A 25019-nucleotide genomic window follows, 5' to 3' on the forward strand; every position below is an offset into this window, starting at 1 on the left:
TGACCGAGGGATTTCTTTCCTTCCAGACCGAAAACAAACGAAACCCTCATTAACTGCTCATTTTCCGCTTACATGTATTAAATACGACAACTTACCTTGCAAATATCAATTTCATCACCTAACCATTCTCGGAATTCACTTCTTCGACGACAGCTGCCCGATGAGATCATCGACCCGCGCCGACAGGGTCGGATCATTCGAGCAGCGGTCATAAACCCTCCACAGAGCTTCGATGTCCTTCTGATCGTAGGCGATCTTCGCCGCTTCCAGCAGACATCCCGCCTTCAGATTCCACTTGAACTTGTTCTCCTCGCTGCACCTCGGTAGGTACTTCTTCGCCTGCTCGACATTGCTCTGCCCCAGGCAAACCTCCACGAACGGTTCATACCCGATGGGGCTCTTCTTCGCCTTGGCAAACTTCTCCAAATCTTCCCACTGGAACTGCTGGGCCATAACCGACACCCGCAGCCACCAGTAGCGCCGTTCCGGAACTTTGAACTCACTCCTCAACCGATCGGCGTACTTGAGATCACCCAACAGCAACAACTGCCGAATGGTTTCGTGCAACGGCAGCCCGTACAGTCGCTTTTGGTACTTCTCATCTAGAGCCTACGGAAAATCAAACCAAATTAATTCATTTTCATAAAACTACTCAGACAGACCAAACCTTCTGATGCTGCATCAGCTTCTTCGTCTCATCGCACGCATCCACCTCCAGCGTCCGGTTGGCTTTCTTGTAGTTTCCGCTGATGTCCGGTATCGACACCTGCACGTTGTTATTCTCCAGCGCTTCCCGCAGGCCTAATTCAGCCTGCGACTGGAAGTCGTCCTCCTGCGAGTAGATATCTTTCAGCGTGGAACTGTTCGCCTGGCAGTACTTCTTGTACAGATCCTGCGCCAGTGGAAACCGCCGGATGATCATCTGGAACTTGGACAGCGCCGTCGTGCTCTTCATCTTCAGGATCACCATATAGATCAGATCGGTATCGCCCGACTGGGTAGCGGCTATCAGTGCCTTCTCGCTGGCTTCCAGCTCCAGCAGCAGCGGCACCCGGAGACTCTTGCGCGGTTCCTGCTCCAGCAGGGTGATGGCCAGCTTGTTCCGGCCCTTCTGCTGGGCTTTCTTGGCCACGTTGGCGAACGAGATGCGCTCGCCCATCTGGTGCGAGTGGAACTTGTCGGAGATTTTCCGGGCCACTTCCTCGTCGTCTGAAATGGAGGTTGGAATTTGAAATTGTCAATGTTAAAGTAAGCCATGACTATCAGCGAAATAAATTTTCTTCGTTCTGTTACAGCAAGTCGTTACTTTTTTTCAAGCTACAATAGGTTTCAGTGACGAAATCGAGGTGGTCGATGAGTTCGTGTATTTGGGTGACCGCCGAAAATGATACCAGCAGATAAATTCAAAGACGCATTGTGGCAGGGAATAGTGCCTACTTTGGACTCCGGAGGACGCTCCGGTCGAATAAAATACGCCGCCGTACTGTCTACAAGACGCTGATTAGACCGGTGGTCCTCTACGGCCACGAGACCTGGACTATGCTCGTGGAGGACCAACGCGCCCTTGATGTTTTCGAACGGAAGGTGCTGCGTACCATCTACGGTGGAGTGCAGATGGATGACGGAACGTGGAGGAGGCGAATGAACCACGAATTGCACCAGCTGCTAGGAGAACAATCCATCGTCCACATTGCAAAAATTGGGCGACTACGGTGGGATGGGCACGTCGTAAGAATGCCACACGACGACCCAGTGAAAATGGTTCTAGAAAGCGACCCAACAGGAACCAAAAGAAGAGGCGGACAAGGTGGATCGACCTGCGGACCCTTCACAGTCTCCGAGGCTGGTGAAGTGTGGCCATGGATCGAGTAGAGTGGAGACGACTTCTTCGGACAGCAGAGGACAACAAGGCCTTAGCCTGATTGGTAAGGTAAGGCACTATTCATCGTTTCAAGCCAAATCTCTGAAGACTGAAAATGGCTAGCGGAAGTCAAGGAGGATCAAGCGGTAGTTTCGAGCAAGGAATTGCAAGTTTGCCGGGCATCGAGCGGTTATCCGGACGGGAGAACTGTGCTACTTGGAAGTTTGCTGTTCAAACGTACCTCGAGCTGGAAGATCTCTGGGGAAAGAAGACGGAACGCCTGAAGCTGTGGATGCTGCGAAGGACCGGAAAGCAAGAGCCAAAATCATTCTCCTCTTGGAACCGATGAATTACGTTCATGCGAGGGGTTGGTCACGCCGCACAGTGTGCCAAAAACAAGCTTAGGCATCCCTGGGCACAGTCATTGGCACTGTTTGGTACCCATGGTTACAATTTTTCTGATCTTTAAAGTTACTGGCAACTTATTTGTTATGGATGTGGCCACAATATTTCAAAACACAACCGTGAATCTCCACCAAGTCTCACCATGGATTCTCCTAAATCGAATTGTCAGCTCACATCCTGATGCCTGTCCGAAGAACTAGGTACATCATTTCGACCACCCAACAGGAAGAAATCAGGGCCAAACCGTCAGTTTATGCAAATTTGCAGTACGTATCTCTGTAGGGACGAATCTCTTCTGAACTGCGACTAAATTGTGCCGGCTGTAGAAGAAATGTTGAAGAAGTCTGTTTTCAACGGTAGTCGAGCAGACTTCCGGAAAGAGTGACTGTACGTAGATTCAATTCTTCCTTCCAAACAGCCTTTGAATGCTTTTCATTGTAGTTAATTTCTTACAAGTGGAGATGTTCCTGACACAGGTGTGCAAAACGTACAACAAAGCCATAACCGAAATGGGAACGGCCGGAAAAATATCCTGCATCATGCGATGGTCAAATTTACATTTGGAACGAAGGATAGGGCAGGATACGTCCTCCAGCCTAACGTATTTTGCCTTAATGACCCAACACCGGATAATCAATAAAGACGAAACGATTATCACAGGGATTTTCGGCCAGGTTCGAATATAGGTTTTGCCGAGGACCTTCCGGTATGGAATTTTTCTCGTTTTCCCTTGAGTGTTTCCTCAGATATTATTGTTTGTCGTTCAGGCCTGTTCTGTGAATCATGTGGCTCTGTTACTTGTGAGATGACAAAAGTCACGTCGTGTGACGTGACTCTCCCAGGCCTATTCTACGAGTCGTGTGACTCTCTGTTACTAATACGGTGACTCTCTATTTGATTTGCACGGAGATTCACCTCACTAGTTCAACTTGTTCATCGGTGCCCTTCCGATCGGTCAACTGTAAAGCCTTGCTGACGACCCTAAGCAATTTGTTCTTTAGCAAAAGCCTCGCAAGATCCTATGGACGTTGGCAGATGAGCCAACTACACTGTGCAATACAGATTCCCAGATTCCAATTCGGCTCATCCAGAGATTATGAGTTATCCTCTTGCACGGATGGCTCTGAAATTCGCACTAGGAACTCGACGCGTTGATTACATGACCGTCGTTCATCTTTCCGTCCATTCGAGTTCGTTGTTTGCTTTAGTTTTCGAGGATGTCAAAGGATGACGGTGGCATTTCTTGCTCCATCGATCAGGTTACGACTTCGTTTCTGCACACCTGAAAGGAATCAATAATTCAAATCGAGTCAGAGTCTTGTGGATCACTCGAGTTTCCTTGCTTGCTCTTTCACCTCCCGCTCCGAAAATGAAAAGTTAAACACAATCACAAATGTCATTATAGCTTCAAGGTTGCCAAACTCGTGGGATATTGACAACTTGATTGGCAAACTTGGGCCTACTTCGGCACGTTCGGCATAGCGCATGGGACAGCTAAAACTCTCGGCACAGATTAAGGTGTGCAGAGTTGAATACCCCTTGCCACAATCCCAACATTACCGGAAAAAAATGTCAAGATAGTTTATCACGAGTTTTACCACCCAAAGTTCTCATCCCTCCCGGGTTCATGATGTGCTCCAGCTCCGTTATCAAAACCGTTACACCCGCTACCACATTTCCTCCCAGACAAAGAACAGCTGACAGCGGTATCGTGACCGGACCGAGGTCAGCTCCCATGGCTGCGGCTGCTTTCAATGCTGCTTCTGCTTTTGTTGCTGCTGGTCCGTCTCCTACAACATTCGAATTTTAGAGAAGACGGACCAGCAGAAGGAACAGCAGCAGCAGCAACAGCATTGGAAGCATCCGCAGTCGAGGGAGCTGCATCGCTAATTCGTGTAGCCGTGGCCGAGACTGGAAATCTCGGTCCGGTCATGACAAGCGGTGCTTGAGTTTTAATCGGAAAGTCAATAATCAAACAAAACCTATACCATCCGATCATTCGAACCGCTTGAAGACATCCGGCTGCTAATACTGCTGTTGCTACACCAACCATTCGTCTAATCATTGTTACAGGACCATCTGAGGATGACGCGGGAAGTAGCGGGTGTGCAAAATTTTGTGGTTTTGTGTTCATTGGATAATGAAAGTCCTGTGTTATAGGGTTTTACAATGCCCTCAAAGGTAGACCAGAATCGAAGACTACTAATCAAGAAGACCGGAAACTCTGCCAAAAATGAGGAGACAGTAACGGCAACGCCTCCTCTGAGCAAAAGTGGAACCTGTGTATGATGGTGTGTGTTAATTCACGAGTGCATTCACACACATAGGTAGAAATAAATAACTGTCAATTATTGGTTTTGTTATGATTGTTGTCAAAAATGAAACATTTCTTTCTTTGCTTTATGCTGACAACGAGTGAAATACCAGCTGAAATTGAATTGTTGCGTAATTAAATTTGTTTTGAAAATTAAAACTATTGCAATGATGCCATTCACAACGATGGTGGGACCTTCCTTGATCATTAATGTGCTATCTCAGAATTATCTTCTACTTTTCCTAAGCCCTTTAGGGATGCATTTATGGTGTACAAAGATGTGTTACCAAAATATTTATCAGTCTACAAATTGTCTTGGAGATATTTTACAGGTTAAGCATTTTGAGCACATTTGAGCACTTTGAGTTCATAACATCATTTAAAATTATCAATTTTGTTAAAAAAAAAACAATGTTGGATTAACCAAATCATCCCGGATATCTTTTCTTAAAGTTCTGCAGACTCAACAAGGTACACGATGATTGGACTTAATGATAGAAATTGCCCATTCTATCATAATATCATTAGTTTGAATTATTAGGTTTTCTAAAATGCCTGGAGTTCAGACCTTTTTTATATTATAGTCACTTTAACACTCTTTGATCATTCGTGACTTATCCCGTTTAGATTTGAACTCAGGATAATGATGATTTCCCCTAGGCTTGAGCTGGACGATTTATCTCTAAGATAATTAAGTACAGTCAAATTTTGCTCGTTGGGCTATGTTTACGTGGGCTACGTTATAGTTGGGCTGTAGCCCACCCAACCCCCTGCTATACGATCCAGTTCTTGAAACTGCCGAAATCATCAGCAGCGCTGGTGATCAATAACATATTTAAGCTCCAACCATGTAACAGTAAATGCGGCAAGGTGGCAGCAAATGTAATGCCTTCAAAACCATTCTTACCGCAATGGACAATTGAAAAATGATTTAGTTGTTTTCGAATTGACGAGCACAATTTGCGTGAATCATGCTTTCCTATAAGGTTATCTAGAAAACTCTATCTATTTTCCGCAACGCCGCGCGACATGTACCAAGCTTAATATAGAGTAAAAGGAGGAGCTGTCAAATTAGCACCAGAGCACCACTCTGCAGAGAAATTTGGCTTCATTCGAGTTGTTCGCAGATGACAGGCGTTGCAGTCCTGTGAGCCCACCTATGTAATCGAAGTCAAACGTCATTTTTGACAGTGCTATTTCTTTTTCAAGGGGCTCATGTATGAACAATTCGGATACTTGCTAAAGGATTGTGATGATAATAAACAATCGGTGTATCCCTCAACCAATATTCAGCTTGACAACTTAGCTAATGCCTTGTTCAGACTGGAGAGTTATAACATGTTATAGCGGTTGTCAAATAATTGCAACACAGAAACCACCATCAAGATAGCGCTATAACATGTTATAACTCTGTAGTCTGAACGTACTATAAGGCTGTGAACCATTTGCCAAGTAAGATTTAACTCGTGGTTAAAAGTGACATTTCGAAAGTTATTTTCTATGTTCGAAAATCCCCGTGCTGTCGATCGACCGGTTTTCGACCCACGGTTGTCAAAATTTAACTTCTTGTCTGTCAGAAATAATCATGCTCGGATAGCAGGGTTCATCGATAACTTTCCATCTGTCAAATTTTAACCAAAAGTTAAAACAATTCGCCAAATGGTTCAGAGCCTAATAGCAACAATCAATACGAAACTAACGATTTAAAATTGGCTCACTACTTGACTAGCCTATTGGTCCCAAGCAAACGATTAACGTACCCCATTCTAGTCAAAATTCTAGTACTACACAATGTTTGTTTTGATTCGCTATGAAAGTTTGACAGTTAAAATGAGGGGTTAGTCGATTTTCCTATGGTTCGAGGGGTGAATCAATTAGCTTGGGACCGAAGAGAGTACCAGAGCTGAGCCAAAAAGTTGAGCACGTTATTTCGGGACCTTCTAGTCTTAAACGCTGTCCAGACTGGAGAGTTATAACATGTTATAACGGTTGTCAAATAATTGCAACACAGAAACCACCATCAAGATAGCGCTATAACATGTTATAACTCTGTAGTCTGAACGTAGCATTATGGTGGTAAGCTCCAACCGGTATTATCCTCGGATTAAATCCCGATCAAGAATGTCCGGCTGGTTTGATGTTGACATCAGAGTTAATCAACATAACTCTGAGCAGACATTTTTCAGATCATACAAACAGGGACGGTATTAAAAGTTAATCCGAGTTGGAGCTTACCGCCATTAGAGTTACCTCTATGCTAATAGTACGTTCAGACTACAGAGTTATAACATGTTATAGCGCTATCTTGATGGTGGTTTCTGTGTTGCAATTATTTGACAACCGTTATAACATGTCCAGTCTGTACAGTGTTTAATTTAATTTAAATTTATGTTATAATTCTGTAGTCTGAACGTACTATAAGTGGGCTACAGGTTTAAGGGCCACCCACAATAGTCCGTCACCGTCACCGTCACCGTCAGCGTCAACGCATCCGTCATGTACTAAAAATGCTGACAGACGCATTGACGCAGTGCTTACGCTCAATCATGCGTCACGCGTTACGTTTTGACAGTAGCATAATCTCGTTTTGATCATTTGTTTTGGTAGAAGATTTAATATGTATTTTAAAAAAAAGTCCGAACATTCTGAATTTGGGAGGCGATTGGTGAATGGTGAGTTGGATTTGCCAGCACCGGGTAAGTTACCAGGCTTAAATGAAGTGATGCCGTATTTCATTGTTGGGGGTGCTGCATTTCCTCTTAAGAATAACATGCTCCGGCCATACCCAGGTGTTGACCTACCTCCAATTCAAGACAACTTCAATCAACGGCTGTCCAGAGCCAGGAGGGATGGTGATGGGAACGTCAGTGAGCCTGGTGAATAGCGTACATTAGATGTTCCTCTGAGATGTATTAACTCTGCGGCCCTTCAGAGAGACAACAATGCGACACGATCTGCATACGTTAACCGAAATGTGTTGGCCAAACATGTATTCACACAATATTGTTTAAGGATATATAAAACATTGAAATAGTTTAAATTGTATACAAAGCTATTTCACTAGTTGTATTTTATTGAAAAAAAATCACTGAAATTTGTATGGGAATTGGGGTTGGCCCTTCTAACAAATGCAAATTCCTACTAACAATGTTTTCCATGATGTGTTCAAAGCAACACGGCACAACATACGCTTCTGATTACGCTGATGTAACAAAACAGCAACATGACGCTGCGTCAATTTTGAAATTTTTCAAAATTTAGCACAGCGTCAGCGTTTTAGTACTGGAGCGCAGTGAGCGCAACGCATCTTTGTGGGTTGCTAAACTGAATAGCGCTGGCTCAAACCAAGCTATCAGTTGACGCTGACGGTGACGGACTATTGTGGGTGGCCCTTTAAGTCCAAAGAGCGAAAGTTGACTGTACTTCAACCTTGGCGTGAGAGGTATAGATTCAGATCTTTATGTTTTACAGACTAACCAAGGTATTCTACGATGTCCTGACTAATCTGTTTAGCACAAATGCAGACATTATTTTTAATTTATCTCTGAACCGATCATTTCATGATTTTATAATTTTGTTGATTGTGTCCGGTGACGAACATTCGCATGCCAATCATGATCGGTTGATCAGGCATTCTTTTATCGGCATGAATCTACTTTTCTATCTTCAAGTAGCTTCGTAACAAGATATGTCTCGCTCAGGTTTTAGAACTACTTCACTCGGAAAACACGAATCCAAACATTTTTCTTCCAACGACACCAAAATAAATTATAAAAATTTAGCTTACAGACTATCTTGGTAGGAAAAACGGCAAAATCACCGAGCGCGAACAGACTGCGAGTGAAAGAAAAGAATATATTGTCGCGCTTATGTTAAATTCTCATTTGGTTACGGTCGAAGCGCGCCGCTCATAAGCGCGATGCAACCCCGTCCATAAGGATTATACACAGGTGTGTAACTTTGATAGTATTTTATGGCAGCGGCTTGAGGAACGAATCCTGGATAAAGAGCCACCGTGTGTTAAATCAATGGGCGCAGTCGTACGGCCATAAACAGAAAACAGATGGTATAATCCCTTTTTGAGAAATTATCCTGCCACACAATAGTTTTTGTAATTTTAAGGATTTTTGAAACAAAATATCATAATTATGCACATGATATAAAATTGATTGATTCCATATAACATTGCAAGTTTTATAAAGGTTTAAATGATACTTCAAGACCATATTATGACCTACAAGACTATGATATTTAAAACCAAAATTGTTACTTAGGAGGAATAAATCCCGGTGCGATTTGGGTTTTCCCGCATTTTTCCCGGTTTTTTTCCCGGCAAATCCGAATTCCCGGTTTTTTTTTCCCAGTTGGATGGACACCCTGTGACAACATCTTAAATGGAAATATATTCTTTGTCAATACGTTTGGGATTGTAGTCCTTTCATTTTCATTTTCTCCAACATTAGATCCTGCTACGCCTTCCGCTGGATCGTGATGTAGGTACCGGATCTTTATTCTTTTAGAATCCTTGAATTTGCAGCAACTTCCGAATAACGGTAGTTCACTCAATGGTGTTGGAAGCTGCCAATTCCCTATAATTGATTGCTTCCAACAGGCAAAATAAACAATATTTCGGTTCCTCGTTCACAAGTAAAACTTACTTTCACTAGGTATCGATCCGAGTTTCAATCCTCTACTTGATCCACCATGACAAGTTTTTCGGTTTGGATTTGGAAAAACCACCGGCTTGCTGGGATTAGGATGCAAATTGCCGTAAAATGTTGTACAGCAAAACAAAAACAACAACGAGTACCGTGTTATGATCATTCGTTTCGGTGACATTAGGTCACACACACACAGTCACTGTTTATGAGCAGTCTCACTAAAACTTGTGCTTCAAAGTTCCACCTTTGATTGACAGAGGCGCCACAATCAATACGAAACTAACGATTTTAAATTGGCTCACTACTTGACTAGCCCATTGGTCCCAAGCAAACGATTAACGTACCCCATTCTAGTCGAAATTCTAGTACTACGCAATGTTTGTTTTGATTCGCTATGAAAGTTTGACAGATAAAATGAGGGGTCCTATGTTTCGAGGGGTGAATCGATTAGCTTGGGACCGAAGAGAGAACCAGAGGTGAGCCAAAAAGTTGAGCACGTTATTTCGGGACCTTCTAGTCTTAGAGTTACCTCTATGGAGGCGCTGTTATCAGTGACGTTTGACATTTGAATGGGAGAAGAGAACAGTTGCCAGTCTTCTTGATTTGTAGTCTTCGCCAGAATCCTAGCCATTCGTGATGTGAAAAGCAACGGTCTGTCAGCGGCCGGAAAGAGTTGGAACCGATGAGGGATACTGTTGGAGACCAACTATAGAGGATGATGAATAGACTTCTGTATGAAGAGCTTTGAGTTGTTTGGTTTATTTCCTTTTAATTCCGTTATAATTGCTTATCTTTTGACAGATACGCGTATTTCGTCTACTACTTGCAGACTTCATCAGTGCCAAGTACTCAACACCACTGAAGAATCCATCTTTAATCTACGAGTTATATACTAATCAATAGGAACTAAAAATCAGCAGGTATCCACTGCCATGTCAAAATTTACCTAAACAGGCACCTAAATTCAGTCTCCAACAGGTAGAGGCATGCTACGATGTGTTGTTGTAGGTAGCATGCTAAAGAGTCTCGAGAATCCGTTTCCTTGATCTCTATTAAGCAATGTTGATGGATTATGTTTAAATATTTCTAGACTTTCGGCTACGTCTAGTTTCCAAGGTGAATATACAGTCCGCAGGATATTAATGTTTTCCTTAGTCAAATTGTGCCCCTTTTTAACGATATGTTCTGCAACCTTGGATTTAAATTCATAATGAAGCCCTTTATCCATCTCTTTGTTAGCCTTTTTTACCTCTGCGATGTGTTCCTTAAACCTTGTTTCCAAAGTCCTTTTCGTCTGACCAATGTAGATTTTATTGCAATCTGGACAAGAGATTTTGTAGACTCCGGCTTTCCCTAAGACATTTATTGAATCCTTAGTTGATCCTAACAGTGACTTCAGCTGATTTATCCTACTGCTGAATACTAAATCGAGGCCAAAACTTCTAAACTTTGAAATCAATGGTTTGGTAATGTTTTTGTCGAAATTCACCGCTACCCGTTTTAAACTCTCAGTTACTGGTGTAAGAGTTGTCGAAATACGCCTAAAATGATCCCTTGTTCTTTTATCGATTACTGCTTGAATTGTTTTTTCTTGATACCCATTAAGTCTAGCGATTTCAAAAATGTGAGCTATTTCCTTTGATTTGCCTGTATCGCTAAGAGGAAGAGTTTGCATCCTGTGAACCATGTGGTGAAAAGCGGCCATTTTGTGTTGATGGGAATGGTTTGAAGTGCTTGGTATTACTCTCTTTGTGTTTGTTGGTTTCCTATAGATTTCGACATTGAACGAAGACGTTTCCCTGATGATGAGAAGATCTAAGAAGGGGAGTTTGCCGTCTCTCTCTTCTTCGTGAGTAAATGTGATGTCCTTGTGAACGTTGCTTATGGCCTCCAAAGTTTTTGATAAATCTTCCCTTTTGACAATGCTAAAGATGTCATCCACGTACCTATACCAACATTTGGGCAACAAATTCCTATCCTCCAGAGTATTTTCTAGGTTAGCCATGAACAATTCACATAAAAATGGAGAAAGCGGATTGCCCATAGGAGCGCCTTTAGTTTGTTTGTAGAAATTTCCTCTGAAAATGAAATAATTTTCCTCCATACAAAGACGAGTAAGCTTGAGATATGACCGAACTTTGTTTTTCCAAGTAGAATCCTCACGTTGCTTCAGAAGCCAGTCCTCTAAAAGGCTGATGGCTTCCTTTACTGGTACACTCGGAAAAAGTGCTGTGACATCAAATGAAACCATGACTTCATCTTCCCGAATCTCTCCTGATGCCTGAAGCTGACTTGCGAATTCCTGTGTGCTGTTAACTGAGCGAGTGGAAAAGGGTTTAGGCATATTTTGAAATTCCTTCACTAGCCATTTGGCAAGCTTATGAGTGGGGGATCCTTCGGCCGAGATAATCTCCCTCATTTCGTTTCCTGGTTTGTGAATCTTTGGTAAACCTTTGATCCTAGGTAGAATAGGGTTTGAAACTTTCAATTGATTCGTACTGTTGCCAATAAACGCCTTGCACTCTTTCAACGTTTTATCCACATGTTAAATGGGAGCGGGTCAATCCTCAACTGTCTGTATGGGCCATTAGTAATTTTTTTCCGTCATCCGATTGTCATAGTCCTCTTTGTCCAAAATCACTACTGCATTACCTTTGTCCGCTTTTGTGTAGAATACCGGCTTTGTTTTTAGTTCTTTGAGAATTCGAATTTCCTCTTTTTCGGGTTTATTAAGTGAATGTCCCTTTCCGTTTTGTATTGTCTCTGAAATAATATTCCTGGCAGTCTCGTGTAATTGAATAGGAAGTGTGTGAGTGGAAAATTCCGAAATTAAAATCAACGGCGACTCCATAAAGATGAAACTGCTGCAAGAAGTGAAAATTTCGTCGGTCAGAATAACGGCAGCCAAACGAAGCAAGTTTCGAAAGAAAGCGAAGTGTAGGAAGTGTCGCAACTACGGACACTGTCTGCGTTCGAATCCGATGATTCCAGTGATGCTGACTTGTACTTCGATTCAGACTCTACAACACACATGACCCGAAACAAGGATCTGTTGCTAAATGTGAAGTCATCCAGTGGTACGATTGTAGCCGCGACCAAGGCTTCCATGAGGATTGCGGCTACAGGAATCACCTTACTCAAGCCAGTCTGTCGAGAAGAAGAAGAAGTGCCTGTGAACGACGTGCAGTACATTCCGCAGCTGTCCGTGAATCCTCTCTCCGTCTACAAAATCGTGAGAAAGGCAAGGAGTAGGTCACTCCGCACACCAATCTTGGGTCATCTTTTCTGTCAGTGTGCCACAAGTGTGCCGCAGGTGTGTTGATTGTGCCGGTCACAGAGCAAGCTGCGATTGTTGATGACGCGGGAAGTGACGGGTGTGCGAAATTTTGGTGTTTTGTGTTAGTAAAAGTCCTGTGTTTTAGGGCTTTATAATGCCCTCAAAGGCAGACCAGAAACCTAGCCTTTCGTGATATGAAAGCAACGGTCATCAGCGGCCGGAAAGAGTTGGAACCGGTGGGGAACATTGTTGGAGACCGACTATAGAGGATGATTAATATCCTCCTTAGTTTGGTTTGTGTGAGTTGCAGCATGAATTAAGGGTACTAATGGGTCTGAATAACTGCCTCTTTCTCTTGAGCCCACTCTAGAACCTACAGATCTATAAGTGAACTGCTGGTCTGAGTGCCTCTGGTATATTCAATTGAAGGTTCAATTCAGGATGTTCCTAAATATACAGCCAAACAGCACGTAATGTTGTGAACAACTTCAATGACAGTTGTCCAACAGTGCTCCCATTTTATTTACAACAATCCAATGCCTACGAGATTCTGCCGAAAGTGTGCCGATGGATGTGCCCAAGCTGTGACGAAACTAATTTCGGCACAATGTGCTGCGTGACTTACCCCTTGGAGAAAGGCCAAACGATGGTGTTCAACAAAGCTGGCTGCAAAGTAATCAGCTCTAGCGGCGGCGTGGTGGCAACTGGGTGTCACGAGAACGAGCTTCTCAAGCTGGAACAGAGTGATCAAAGGGCAAAACGTTGGTTTGCTCCTCGGATGATTCCATGATCGTCGAATGGAACATCTCAGCAAGGTGGGGCACCGGCAGTGTACCTCATCAATCGTTCGTCGACTCGCGACCATGATATGACACCGGAAGAGTGCAGGAGCGGTAAGAAGCTAGATCTATCACACGTACGGATCATTGGGACCAAAGTGATCGTTCATGTCCCTCAACAGAAGCGGCGTAAGTGGGATGCCGTTTCGTTGGATTCGATGAGGATACGAAAGGCTACTTCGACCCAGGAACGAAGAAGATTTTCAGGAGTCGTATTGTTACATTCATCAACGAGAAAGACTTTGGTACCCCGGCACCCGCGGTCAACAGCAGCAAACCAAAGTTCATCAGAAGAGGTATCATTATCACCGAGTTCCGAAAAAGCTACCGACGAACATTCGACTTCCGTTAATGATGCGACTGGTCGGGTCCAGTTAAAGTCGAGTAATGCGACTGGGATGATGAAGACTTTGAAGCAGCTGAACGCAACATAAGTAGTTCTACTGATACCCCAATGTGTGCAGTGTCGGGAGCACAAACTTCCAGGCAAATGTAGAGATTTTGCTACTTCGAGCAAAGGAACAGGGCGTTCTCCATCATCGCAGATTTCTACACCCGAAGGCTACATTCCGTCCAATCCCGTCAAGTCGAGCAGCGAAGCAAATGGTCCATCCCTGGGACCTGAGAGGCCGAGTCAATTAACGGGTGTAGTTTCCCAGCAGCAGAATGACCAGCGACTCACAATCCACGATGACCCAGTTACCCATCAAGAAGCAATGTCTCGTGGAGTACGATGCTTTGATAACGGAACGTGGACCCTGGCGGAACTTCCTAAGAATAAGAAGGCGATCCGTTGCAGGTGAGTGTTCAAGACCAAGCTGGATGCCGAAGGAAACTTGATCGACATAAGGCACGTCTTGTCATCAAGGGGTTCTCGCAGAAGGGGGTGGATTATGACGAGACGTACTCCCCGGTTGTTCATAGATCGTTGCGAAGCACAATTTGGATATGCAACAGTTGGATGCTGTTATGGCTTTCCTCCAAGAAATCTACATGGAACAACCTTCGCTTTTTGTAGATCGACGGAATCCATCCATGGTGTGCCGTCTAAACAAGGCACTGTATGGGCTGAAACAATCCAGTCGCTTCTGGAACAAGAAACTGGACCAGATGTTGAAGGGTTTCGGGCTGACCCAAGCGAAGTACGATTCCTTTGTGTGCTATCGCATCCAAGGTGGTAGCATGATATTCGTTGCAGTTTATGTGGATGATGTCAATGAACTGCCTCGAAATTCGAATCACCCGCACCGAAGAATCGATAGCGCTTGACCAGAAAGCCTATGTGGATGCGATGCTGGAAAAATTCAGCATGACGAACTGTAAACCAGCGAAGGTACCGATGACAGACAAGCTGACGAAGGACATGTCACCGAAGAGCGATGATAATGCGAAGCAGATAGCCAACATTCCTACCTCGCCCAATGTACTCGACCGGACATCCTTTCACCGTGAACCAGCCAAGCCGATACAACTCCAATCCTGGAATGCAGCATTGGACCGCTGTTAAGACCCTGCGGCCCTAACCCTGAAACTATGTTTGACAACTATTTGGTCACTATTTTCTTGGGCACTAACCGCTTCCAGTCCTGAATGACGAATCTTCGGAGCTGACGCGTTCCCTTGACTAGAATTCATCGGAGTCCTTCCGAGATATTCCGGAATTCTAGACGGAAAATCCCAATGAGGATAATACAGAGAATCGTAGAATGGATTCAATGAATCTCTAATCAGATCCAGCCTGACCGCGTATCGATTTTACGGCCGGCAATATCAGTATCGTTTGTTTCGTTGCTCCCAGGACATTGGATAACATTTCCAGGCGATACTGTATTGATCCTTCTCGTCGATAAAATAGTCTGTTCCTCCACGTTGGACCATTTCTTTTAACCAGAAAAAAAATAACAAAATCAGTAGAAGTCACACGGAACTCGGTCCGTTGCTGTCAAAGTTAGTAGCAGTCTCAAGTCACTACGAATTGTTCCGCATTTTGGGACCCTTATCTGCTTTGATGACCGCAACAACCTTTAAAATTTCAATTTCACATAGATTTTCCTTTTGAATTCTGCTGCTGTTCGCTTTCAATATTTCAAGAAAAATTCTATTAGATTTCTCATAAGCATTGTTCTAGAACTATTGCAATAAGTTCTATTTCTATTCCGATTTTTCAAACTCTGCTTTAAAACATAATTCTGCATAACACCCCCCGCGATACTCACTCTTATCGTGCTCGATCTTGTGGAATGCCCAATGCTCCAGAATACGCGACTCGGGAAACTTCAGGTGCTTCGCAATCTGAATCGCCAACGCATAATGCTTGCGGAAAATCAACCGATCCAAAATGACCAACGGCTGCAGATGATTGAATCTGCAAAAAAAATGGTTCACTCTCATCAATCCAGAACTCCTAACCCACCCCCACCCTCCGCACTTACTGCCTCAGCGTCAGCGGCATCCCGATGATCGGTTCACGCAGGGCATTCAACACCCTCAGCACCCGGCACATTTCAATATAGCCCTCCGGATTGTACCCCGAAAGGAAGCCCTTCCCGAAGTGCGCCGCCCGGATCAGATTCTTCTGCGTGTGCGAATCGTACTCCTGGCCGGCTGCTTCCACACACTCCCCGACCGCTGCCGCCAGGTCAGCTAGGCTTTTAATCAAGCACAGATACTCATCCGACTGGTGACTACGTTCCTGGAACTTTCTGTGTGCTTCGAACAGGAAACTCGCCGGCTCCGAGATGGAAATCCCGAAAATGTTACTCGTGCATTTCGGCACCCGCTGGATCAGTTCATGGTAGCCGTTGGTCAGGACTCGAACGGCGTCCATATCCGGAATCAGCACCATAGGCGAATCGTACGTGTAGATGTTGGAATCGCCCGTCATCCCGACGACGAGAACCATCGACGCGTAGCTAACGATAACTGCCTGACGATCCGGATGGGGATCTTCATCGCAGCACCAGGCAATCTGATGCGGCCGCTCTGTACGACCGGTGGCAAACTCACAATACTTGGTACGTAGATCGGCCGATCCCAGCCACATGGCACCAGCGTTGGTATAGATCGCCAAATGCCGATGGTTGAACGAAACAGCCATGGCCATGATACTGGTATATTCGCTCTTCATAGTCAAAGTATGGGTAACAGGGGCACTATCGCCGTGTCGTGCCAGGATTACGTCCGTTCCGCGAGCGAGCAGGCAGCAGGTATTGCGTTCCATGGAAACCAATTCCCAGCAGGTGAGGTCGCTATTTGTAATCAAAATTTTAAATTAATCAATAACCTCACCACATCGAACTCAAAGCACCCGAACCTGGAAAGGGTCAGCAATTCCGACAGCGGACGCAACTTTGGATCCATAACACTGTTTACGATGTAGATTTTGTGGCTGGCCGTCAGCACCGCAATTCCCGTCCCCGAACTGGAAGCGAAAATCTTCGCATCAAACACCTCCGTCACATCATTCCCCATGCTGAACTTGTGCTGAAAGTTCCCAAACATATCGTATCGCCACACGGAGCCATCGCTCTGAACACAGAGGAATTCCTCGGAATCGGACCAACCCATGCAAATCAGTTTTCCGCTGTTGCCATTATCCCACTGTGTGAGCAATTATTGAAATTAAATTAAGCAAACAAAACACCAATAGAAAAACTTACGTTAATCGTTGAGGTCAACTTCCCGAAGCAGTTGAAAATCCGAATGACCGGTTTGGCAGATTCGCCGCCCGACACCTTCAGGAACTGCTTGGAATCTCTAACCAATGCAATTGGACCTCCATACGGAGCGGCGTGAACGGCCATATTTTCCAAATTGATGTTGGCCGGCCAGTCCATGGTGTAGAGGTCGATTTTCCTGAAACGGATCGCCAAAATTTATCCGGATGACTCACTGGTTGTTAGCATGTTGGAATGTTTTTCTTTTACCTGTAGGAGTTTCCATGGCCCAGCGTGAACCAATCGCCGGTATTGCACAGCAAGGACATTGCAAGTCCCTTTTCTGGTTGGGTTTATTCGACAGAAATTGGACGACTTTCCCGGGAAAATACGAAAACTCGGGAAATTTTGAGAAAGTAGTGTCCTCCCTTTTTTACGCGAGCCACTGATAACAAAACAAAACCAAAACAATGATCCGCATCATCAGTAGATGTCAATATTTTGGGACGGAATCATCATCAGACGTTTTAATGAGACGTTTTTCGACAGGGTCGTATTCGTCGTTGTCGTGGCCGATATTCATATTTCATATTTCTATCAACCTTGGGCTTGGCATCACGAAAATCGACCGTATTGTATGTATATCCATACATGTAAATTTAAAATACTTTTATTAAGATCTATTTTATATTATATCTATTGTAATAAGTTCCATACAGGATAAATTATCAACAATATAATAACAATAAAACTAATGGAAAATGGCTCAAGTTCGCGAGGGGGACGACTCTATCTACGATGCAGAAAAAATTGTGTTATGCTGTGGCTAGCTGCACGCACGCTGAGTAGATAGAAAGAAGATATTTGACGATTCTGATTCTGAATCTTCAGAATCGTCAAATATCTTCTTTCTATCTACTCAGCGTGCGCGCAGCTACCAACAGCAAACCACAATCTTTTCTGCATCGTAGATAGAGTCGTCCCCCTCGTTTTATACAACATTGCAGTAATTTCTCGTGGAAGTGCAAAGGATTTATGCGTTAATTCAGTATTCGATAAAATTAATGTGTGATCATGGTGCCAAACACACAGTTGAGCGCACCTGGGCACACTAATTGGCACTGTTTGGCACCCATGGATGGAAATTGCCATGATCTTTGAAGTTACTGTGTTTCGGGTTTAACAGAATAAAATCGGATAGGAGGTCTACGTTAGTTTTAGCTGGTGTTTATTTTGATCTCGATTTTGATGTAGCTGTAGGGTGTTGGCTTTCGATGACTGTTGCGTCTCTCGTTCCATGGTCGTCCCGGTGGTACTGGTAGTAATGGTCGTTAAAGAGCAATATCGGTTAACATAGCCCCATCACTTTTTGAATGCGCCTACCTGTTCGTCCGTTACCCTGTCCGTCTTCACTGCCAGATAGCCATAGTTGATCTTCGAATCAAATATCGATCCCCAGAAGAGCTTCTCCTTGTGGCATCGATAGTGTGAGCTCATTTTAGCAATAGTAGGAAACAGCATCAACGCATCAAAGACAAAATACATGAAAGGAAGAGGTTCTAGGGAATACAATGTTAGCCTCCCACCCCGAGTTCAGATTGACGGTGACGAAATCGAGGTGGTCGATGAGTTCGTGTATTTGGGCTCACTGGTGACCGCCGAAAATGATACCAGCAGAGACGCATTATGGCAGGGAATCGTGCCTACTTTGGACTCCGGAGGACGCTCCGGTCGAATAAAATTCGCCGCCGCACGAAGTTGACTGTCTACAAGACGCTGATTAGACCGGTGGTGCTCTACGGCCACGAGACCTGGACTATGCTCGTGGAGGACCAACGCGCCCTTGGTGTTTTCGAACGGAAGGTGTTGCGTACCATCTACGGTGGAGTGCAGATGGATGACGGAACTTGGAGGAGGCGAATGAACCACGAATTGCACCAGCTGCTGGGAGAACCATCCATCGTCCACATTGCAAAAATTGGGCAACTACGGTAGGCTGGGCACGTCGTAAGAATGACGCACGATGACCCAGTGAAAATGGTTCTAGAAAGCGACCCAACAGGAACAAGAAGAAGAGGCGCGCAGCGGGCAAGGTGGATCGACCAAGTAGAAGGCGACTTGCGGATCCTTCGCAGACTACGAGGTTAGCGAAGTGTGGCCATGGATCGAGTAGAGTGGAGCCGACTTCTTCGGACAGCAGAGGACAACAAGGCCTTAGTCTGATTGGTAAGGTAAGGTAAGTAAGGAAACAGCAGCAGCAGTTTGTCCATAGAGGTAACTCTAAGACTTGTACGCCCAGAAGAAACATGCTCAACTTTTTGGCTCAGCTCTGGTACTATCTTCGGTCCCAAGCTAATCAATGCACCCCTAGAAATATAAGAAAATCCACCAACCCCTCATTTTATCTAGAGTACTAGAATTTTGACTAGAATGGGGTACGTTAATCGATTTGCTTGGGACCAATAGACTAGTTAAGTAGAGAGCCAATTTAAAATCGTTAGTTTCCACCGGTTGCTTTGTCCCAGCGTCTGTAAATTTTGAAGACAATCAGATTCGTTTAAATGTTGCCTTCGTCAAGCGGTTGGAAGAACTTGACCGCCTTCTCAAAGGGATCCTCCATTCCGTCAAAATTCCGTGGAGCCTCTGTTAGCAGCATTGGAAACATCCAGCGGAATCTGAGCCGGAATCTTGCGAAATCTCCTCCACCGAATAGACGAGAAAATGCCGTAGAAGTTTCCTGGAACTTCCGTTGGCAGCACCAAAATTGTGCGGAAGCTTCTCCACCGTGAACGCCAGAAATTCTTCGTCAAAAGTTGTAATTTATTTATTCAAACGTAATTCTGGCGAATGAACCCTTTGATAAATTTTCTAGAACTTTCGTTAGCAGCATCTAGAATCGTCTCCGAAATCATGTAGAACCTCCTTCGCCGAGAAGGCAAGAAAAATCTGTTAAAACTTCCTGAACCTCCCGCTATCAGCATCCAAAATGACCGAAATCGTGTGGAACCTCGACCGCCGAGAGAACACGAGAAAACATTGTCGATATTTTCTGAAACTTCCGTCAGCAGCACCGGTAATCATCACGTTCGGCAAGATTTCAGTGGAGTAGACAATTCAGATGCCAGGTAGTTTCCACGCATTGTCGGCGAAAGAAGTTCTGCACCACTGCCAGTGAAGAGTTTGGATGCTGCCAACGGATTTTTCTCACGTTCTCGGCGGACGGAGTTCCACACGATTTCGGTTGCGATTTAAGATGCTGCAAATGGAAGTTCCAGTAAGTTGCTGCGGAGTTTTCTCATGTTGCAGGCGAAGGATGTATGTTTTTTTTTTGAGTATTTACAAACAACAACAAATACACTGATAAAATGCATTTAATTATTTTTTAGTTTAAGCCATTTATGTAGTAATTTGTCCATTCTTAATCTGAACACTTTTTACTTTGAACCCTGCTCATCTGACGACGTGCAATGGAAGGGAGCAAAATGCAACGATGCTAAACGGAATGCAGATTAAAAACAAAACAACACATAAGGTTACCAGAAACTCGCTTTCCACAGTAGTTGAAAACCAGAAAACCCCATACACGCCACAATCGATTTTACGCTTGTTCCGTGAAGTGATATCGGTAATAAGGGCCACAGTATAACCTGTAAAATTTTTCTACCTTGTTCAACTCTTATTCCTCTTCGATCCTTGTTTGGACCCTACCCGAGGTAATCCTTCTTGGATATCGATTTGGAAAATTCCTCTTCGATCCTTCAGATTCTTATAGTAATCTGCTTGGAAGTCGATTTGGATAAAAATTTACTGCCGCCATGGCACCTAAACGCAAAAGAAAGGGGCAAACTCTTGACCCCCCCTTCTGATGAAATTAATTTGAGTAATCAATTTGATTTGCTCACGGATGATGAGAGTGATCCATCATCCAAGAAAAATTATAGTAAACTTTCCCGGCTTAATGCCAAGAAGGAAAAGATTCCCATTATTGTGATAACCACTACCGATTTCCATGCTCTTCGCATGGAACTTTTGAATTTCGTGAAAGTTAAGTTTTCACTACAAATTGGACGTCGGGGTGAATGCCGTGTATTGGCTGAAACCTTGGACGGATTTAAATGTCTTCTCAAGTATCTTACTGAGAAGAAGCACAAATTTTTTACTTACGACACCAAAACTGAACGTGTGTTCAAGGTTGTCATGAAAGGACTGCCCAGTGGGGAATCCCTGGATCAGATCAAAGATGAACTGGCAAAATTACTTGGAGTTGTGCCACTCCAAGTAATCAAAATGAAAATGAAATCCCGTCCTGGCGATTCGCGCAACGGGATTTCTAATGATTTTTATTTAGTTCACTTCAAGTCTAGTGAACTAAACAACCTTAAGGCCTTAGAAAAAGCTAGCCTTATGCTCCATGTCCGAGTGAAGTGGGAACACTTCAGGAAGACTGGAGGAAATTTCCAAAACCTCACTCAGTGTCGTAAGTGCCAGGCATGGGGTCACGGAACTAAAAATTGCTACATGCCAGCTAAATGCATGAATTATGGTGATTCCTCTCACGCAAAGGACGACTGTCCTGTGAAGGAATAAGAAATTTAAAAGAAATTTAAATGTTCGAATTGTGATGAAAACCACAAATCCAATTTTTGGGAATGTAAGACTCGCAAAGCGATCTTACAATCTCGTTCTAACCGTCAGGTAGGAAACGCTCCACGTTTCCGACCAGGTACACATTCCTCTGCTGTTAACAACGGTCAGCGAGGAACAAATTCTACATTCGTACCCGTAGGTACAAATATCACCCCTGCTTCAAATGTTTCATCTGTACCTACTCCCCTCGCTACTAACAATGTTCAGCGAGTTAATGGAGCTACCTATGCTGCTATTGCAGCGGGTAGAAATCAAAATACTAACCAAAGTAATTCTAACGGAAATTTTGACAATTTTGACTTAGGAAGCATTACTGCCCCTAAAATGGAATTTTTACAGAAATCATTAATTGACATGATTTCTGATATGCTTAAATCTAACTCCATGTTTGATGCTATTCAAACTGGAGTAAAATTTGCAAATAATATTGTCATGACTTTAAAATTCAGTAATGGATTTTAAAGCATTACATATTGTAAATTGGAATGCTCGATCTCTTAAAGATAATGAAGACGAGCTATTTAACTTTTTGAGAGTTCATAACGTGCATATTGCCGTTATAACTGAAACGTTCCTTAAACCTGACCATAAGGTTAAGAAGGACGCAAATTACTTGATTTATAGAAATGATCGTCTTGATGGACCCTGTGGTGGCGTTGCCATCATTATTCATAGACGAATCAAACATAAAATTCTTTCTTCATTTGAAACCAAAGTTTTTGAAACTTTGGGATTTTCTGTTGAAACAAAATTTGGACAACTTACGTTTATAGCTGCCTATTTGCCATTCCAATGCGTAGGCCAGAAAAAGAATTTTCTCAAGGGTGACCTCCAGAAACTTACCCGTCATAGGTCTAAATTCTTCATTATTGGTGATTTTAATGCAAAACACCGCTCATGGAATAATGCTCAAAGCAATTCCAATGGTAATATTCTGTTTGATGATTGTTCTGCAGGTTATTACACTATTCAATATCCAAACAGCCCAACATGCTTTTCTTCTGCAAGAAATCCCTCCACTATTGATTTGGTCTTAACTGATTCATGTCATCTTTGTAGCCAATTGGTTACCCATGCTGACTTCGGTTCTGATCACCTTCCAGTAACTTTTGAAATATCCCAAGAAATAATTTGTAATCCCAACAGCTCTACTTTCAATTACCATAGAGCTGATTGAGAGCAATATCGAACATTTATGGAATATAACTTCGATCCAAACATTCCTTTGCAAACCAAAGATGAAATTAATTATGCTCTTGAATCTCTGACTACTTCTATAGTTGCAGCAAGAGCTGCCTCAGTACCAAAATGCGAGGTTAAATTCGATTCAATTATAATAGACGACGATCTTCAGCTCTTGATCCGTCTTAAAAATGTCCGTAGGAGACAATATCAAAGAACACGCGATCCTGCCATGAAGGTTATCTGGCGGGATTTGCAAAAACAAATTAAAAAGCGATTCTCTGCCCTGAGGAACAAAACTTTTGAAAATAATATTTCTAAATTAGACCCGAGTTCCAAACCCTTTTGGAAACTCACAAAAATTTTGAAAAAACCTCAAAAGCCTATTCCAGCGCTTAAAGAAGGTGGTAAAATTTTGATCACAAATTTGGAAAAAGCTCAGAAACTTGCTAAGCAATTCGAGAGTTCCCATAATTTCAGTTTGGGTCTTATTAGTCCTATTGAGAATCAGGTTGCGCGGGATTTTCGGAATATTTTCTCTCGGGAAAATATTTTTGATGATTCCTGGGGGACTGATTTGGACGAAGTAAGGTCTATAACTAAAAAAATTTAAAATATGAAAGCTCCAGGTGATGATGGAATTTTCTATATTCTCATCAAAAAACTCCCAGAGAGTACCTTGTCTTTCTTGGTAAAATTATTTAACAGATGTTTCCATTTGGCATACTTTCCTGATAAATGGAAAAATGCAAAAGTTGTTCCAATTTTGAAGCCGGATAAAAATCCAGCTGAAGCTTCTAGCTACCGTCCAATAAGTTTGCTTTCTTCAATAAGTAACCTTTTGGAAAAGATAATTTTAAATAGAATGATGCTTCACATCAATACGAACTCAATTTTTGCAGATGGCAGTTTGGATTTCGCCATGGGCATTCAACTACTCATCAACTCTTAAGAGTTACCAATTTAATTCGTTCAAACAAATCTGAAGGCCACTCAACTGGAGTTGCTCTTCTACACACACAAAATAAAAATTGTTCCTTCAAAAATAATGCATTTTCAAATTAAAAGTCTCCCAACTTTGGTAGTTTCAACTACGACAATATTTAACATGAAAGCAATATTGTTATTTTAAAAGTTTGTCTTTCACTTTATACTTGTCATTTTAAAAAGGCATATTTTCAAAATGAAAATTGTTGAACTGTCAAAAATACCATGGACTACATGTTGGGTTATTTCGTTTTTTCGTGCACCACAGCCATCACAAGTGAAAAAAAAACAAAAATCCCGGGTCAAAAAAATCTACCAGTTTGATTTACTTAAATGTAGTTTAAAACTCGGTTTAAAATATTAAAATACATATGTATTCGCATGTTCAGTGGAGTGCAGTGCGAGCATATGGAAGTGCTGGAATCAGGTTTGGCCATTCGGAATGTGTAACTGGAGTTGAATACTAGGTAAGTTACTTTGGGGTTAGGTTTTATAGGTGAATTATTTATAGGTGGTCTTATCTATAGTCGCTATATTCATAGTCAGGCGGATAGAATTTCGATCCATCAAAAAGCGGAACCAATTCAATATATTGTAGACCAACAATTGAAAAGGCACTATCAACTTTTATAAACAACACGTTGATTATTCTTTCCTCGCCAATCGAACACAAATTACCGGCATCATCGGATAGGGGAAACTTTCCTCAACCCAAAGATGGTGTTAGTTTGCGTAGGCAAGCCTTGAGTCACGAGAAAAGGGTTTCCGAAATTTTGTTCGCAATAGCTGATGTGCTCTTTTCTGTTGTTGGTCATGATTTGCTCGATTGTTTCCGCTATTTGACGGCTCCATTGGTTCCCGAGATTCTATCCGCCAGACTATGAATATAGCGACTATAGTCTTATCTTGTTGCAGATATTGACTCGTTTCTGGAAAGTACGAAGCACTTTGCACCATCTTCGGTGTTGACACCACAGAAGCCACTACGGATGCCATTGACGGTGGTTTTACCGGGAAAGCATTCCTCTAGCCGATCCGATGTATCCTCCTGAGCGAAAATTGCAAGAACTCACAAAGGAATGTTATCAGAAGTATCCGGTGCTCAGCTTGGAAAACATGAAACGGTACATCGAAGGAATATCGGAGTCTATAAAACCTGCGAGAAATATTGTAGTATACAAAACCTTATT

General features: G+C 43.1%; 1 protein-coding gene across 1 annotated transcript; it reads right to left on the reverse strand.

The window, feature by feature from the left end:
- Positions 1–49: 49 nt before the first annotated feature.
- On the reverse strand, positions 50–17440 carry Vps16A (vacuolar protein sorting 16). Its single transcript, XM_065236411.1, has 7 exons — positions 17284–17440; positions 17017–17212; positions 16671–16957; positions 15790–16605; positions 15574–15722; positions 668–1209; positions 50–609 (listed from the first exon to the last, which is right to left on the reverse strand). The coding sequence occupies exons 1-7, from the start codon at positions 17340–17342 to the stop codon at positions 136–138; spliced, it is 2523 nt and encodes an 840-aa protein (XP_065092483.1). The 5' UTR covers positions 17343–17440; the 3' UTR covers positions 50–135.
- Between the last annotated feature and the right edge of the window lie 7579 nt (positions 17441–25019).

This window comes from Ochlerotatus camptorhynchus, unplaced genomic scaffold (assembly GCF_037179485.1).
Source record: "Ochlerotatus camptorhynchus isolate MF236.1 unplaced genomic scaffold, CSIRO-AGI_Acam_v1.1 ptg000550l, whole genome shotgun sequence".
NCBI classification, from domain to species: domain Eukaryota; kingdom Metazoa; phylum Arthropoda; class Insecta; order Diptera; family Culicidae; genus Ochlerotatus; species Ochlerotatus camptorhynchus.